Source organism: Rhagoletis zephyria, unplaced genomic scaffold, assembly GCF_001687245.7.
Source record: "Rhagoletis zephyria isolate East Lansing unplaced genomic scaffold, Rhagoletis_zephyria_1.1 Rzeph_scaffold_36598, whole genome shotgun sequence".
NCBI lineage: Eukaryota > Metazoa > Arthropoda > Insecta > Diptera > Tephritidae > Rhagoletis > Rhagoletis zephyria.
Genome location: NW_016193653.1, coordinates 1 through 3257, shown reverse-complemented (window position 1 = coordinate 3257; position 3257 = coordinate 1). Strand labels below are relative to the sequence as shown.

General features: G+C 37.7%; 1 protein-coding gene across 1 annotated transcript; it reads left to right on the top strand.

Moving 5' to 3' along the window:
• The first annotated feature begins 894 nt into the window (after positions 1 to 894).
• Positions 895 to 1947, top strand: LOC108354506 (uncharacterized). The gene has a single exon (XM_017605686.1). It carries the CDS (start codon positions 895 to 897, stop codon positions 1945 to 1947), a length of 1053 nt encoding a protein of 350 aa, XP_017461175.1.
• Positions 1948 to 3257: the final 1310 nt, after the last annotated feature.

The window sequence follows — 3257 nt, the reverse complement described above, 5'->3', positions numbered from 1 at the left end:
TATGTGGGTATGATAGTAGATATGAATCTCGGGTAGACAACTCCAACTAGTACTTTATTACCGTCTCTAATTGTCGATCAAAGCATCTCGAACAACTAACTAAAAGCTACTGTGCAACAACCATGAGTTTCATACCTTTCTTAGTACACACGTATAAATGCATGTATGTGCGTTTGTTAATTTGTATGCTAACAAAAATGTGGGCATGTGTGTATTTAATACGGTTATTAAACAACGGTACAAAGTTTTTTTTTAATTTCCTAAAACACTTGGCATGCTTTCAAACCGATCGGATTTTCCTCGAGCCGAATCTCCCTAGCCGAGTTGGCGCTCAGCAAACGACATATCTATGTACATACATGCACGTGTACATATTTACACAAGTGTTCAGGCGACCGTTCGGTCGTGAGTGGATCAGCACAGCTCTCCCGTTTGGATGGTTCCAAAGCACGCACTCAGCTCTTAAAAACCGACGAACCTTACAGCCTTCTAATTTCTGGGGCTCACTTGGTTAACGTTGCTTATGCACATACACACATATGTATGTACAAACATCACATCTAAGTTCATACATTCATATATGAGTAATTAAATCCCCCTTTGCTGAGCGAGGAACGCTTGTCGTTCCACCGACCATTGCCTCTCTCGATCGTGCCACTTAGCCGATCGTTAGGTTTTTGTGGCTTTGTCAGCTTTATTTAGTATCCGATGCAAGTTGATGGGAGTGAGTTGGTCTTCGGTTAAAACGCGGTTACTTTTTTGGAGCAAAGTGGCTTTCAAAAGCTTTATGTGAGTCATACGTAAAGCTGTAGTTGTTTTTGTTTTTCGCATATGTACCATCCACATTGTACAGCATATGCTATACATTCACACATAAGTAGATATAGGTACAATATGTCTTTCACAATGGAAACATTTAAAACGCAAATGGGATTTCGCGAGTACAGGACGCGCAATAAATTATCGATGGAACAACGGATGATGGTAATTAAATCGTATAAACAGACACCGAACTACCAACGTCTGGCGAATTACTTCGGTTGCAGTCCAAAGCAGATAAGGAGTATTATCGCTAATAAAGATGAGATCAAGCGCTACCACAAAAATGAACGTGCCAACAAATTAGCAGAAGAAATTGCCAATCGACGTCGAGAGAAGATTGACTTTCTCGGCAAAGTGGTCTATGAGTTTCTACTACGCGCTCTCTATCTTCGCATGCCAATCGATACATCGATCATACGACAGAAGGCATTTGAAGTGAAAGAGGCGATAGCTATTGAAAATTTTACACCAAATAATGCTTGGTTGCAAGCCTTCAAATCGAGTTACAATAGATTGGATTTAACGGCAATGGCGGAGCAATTGCCCAGTTATATGGAGAAGCGACGTTCGTTGAAGTGTATCGATATAATTGAGTTTGTAAGCAAGCAAGAGAGAGAGGAGAAAGAAAAAACACATAAGGGGGCAGATGAGAATTGCAACAGTGTGTGGAAAAATGAGCACTCCAATGGAAGTAGTCGGTATGAAAGCGAAAAAGCGATACAGAATTTCATGGAATCTGAAAAAGACGTTGACGATTATGTAGCGTATGGCAGTACTGAAGATGATGCTGATGTGGAGAATATTGAGAGTGGCGGAAATATGAGCACAAAAGCTGCACCAATTGTCGTCGATCTTGATTCGGATGAGGAAGAGGAAGAGAGCGCTATGGTGAGAGCGGTGGAGACTGTATCAGCCAACATAAGTTGTGATGCTACCAAGCCTATTTTAAAACCCTCAACGCTCCCACCTTTTCCCGATATACACAGCTATCCGGAAGCCATGCGTCATCTGAAAGTGCTGGAAGATTTTGCGATGATAGAAGAGAACTATCGCGCTATTGGCTTGATAACGCAACTGGAGCAAATTTTCAAGAATCCACCGAAATTGAAGAGCTTAGTGCATTGAATAGTTTAATTGAAATTTTTATCGTTTCATGTTAAGGCAGTTAATTACTTAGATCTAGTATTTACATTTATGCATACTTATGTACATATTTTTATCTAGAAGATAATTAAAAATTTAAAGAGGAAATATTTTTACATAAATACTACGCCTGTTAAGAATTATTCAGGATAAGACGACATTGTTCTAAATGTTAATATGTAAATATATAAATATGTATTTACTATTACAGGTAAATAAATAATAACTCAATTTTGGTTATTTATTGGATCTGTTGTTGCAAGAAAAGGTTGAAGATTATATTGCTTGAAGCTTGAATGTCACTAAGAAACGAACTTAGAAATTTTGTTGTACCAACCAAACCAAATTAGACTAAAATGAGAGTTAAAGTAAACATTCAAATGATTTTGCTCCACTATATCATACTTTTTCTGCGTACAGTAGGTCAAAGTTTCCACATTTTGGTCATAAATTCGATTATCTTACAAATCATTTTATATGGAAATTAATTTTAAACCTAATTCTTGTATTTGGAAACCTATAACAATAAGGGAGGTCCTTAAAAATATCAACATCATTGGACCCCGCTTTATTTCATTCTACGTACAAAATAAAAACAATCACGAAGAATTAAAAGTGTAAAAAAATCAAAAGTTGCTACCAGGGTTTGAAAAATTTCGGTTTTTTATCGCAAACATTCAACCGTTTATGAATTTACGAACAAGCTAGAACAAAATAAAGCGTTGATAGAATGGGAACCACCCTTATGTAAACACATACATACACATATGAAAAATTACAAAAAAAAATAAAAACCCACTGGGAAATTAGGTAAGCACCTTACGAGGTAAGCCATGTTTTCTTTCAGTTTTTAGTACCAAAATTGTCATCATGGCCAATGTCATCTACTAGTAAAGCGCAAAATGAACACCTCCGACGACACATTACGTTGTCAGTTGCAAAATAACGTGCAGCCGAAGTTATTTCCAAGCACCGAACTACTCCGAGCGACTGCTCTGCATTACATGTAACTTGCTTTGTAAAGCGGCTCAGAAGTATGTCTGATACCAAATGTACATTCTTAATTCCTACTTACATAAGGCGGCCACGTCTTTGTTAAAGTAATGGAGATTCGTCAGTGACGTGGTAAGGACAGCCGGATGAAGTGTAAGTTGCTGGTAAGGTATTGCCCTCAATTCAAGAAATTACGCAAACGAAGTGATGCCAACGAATATTTAGTATGAAGAAATTTGGGTGTTACTACTAATATAACTAGATCAGACTATCTCGAGCAACAACTCAAAGCTACTGAC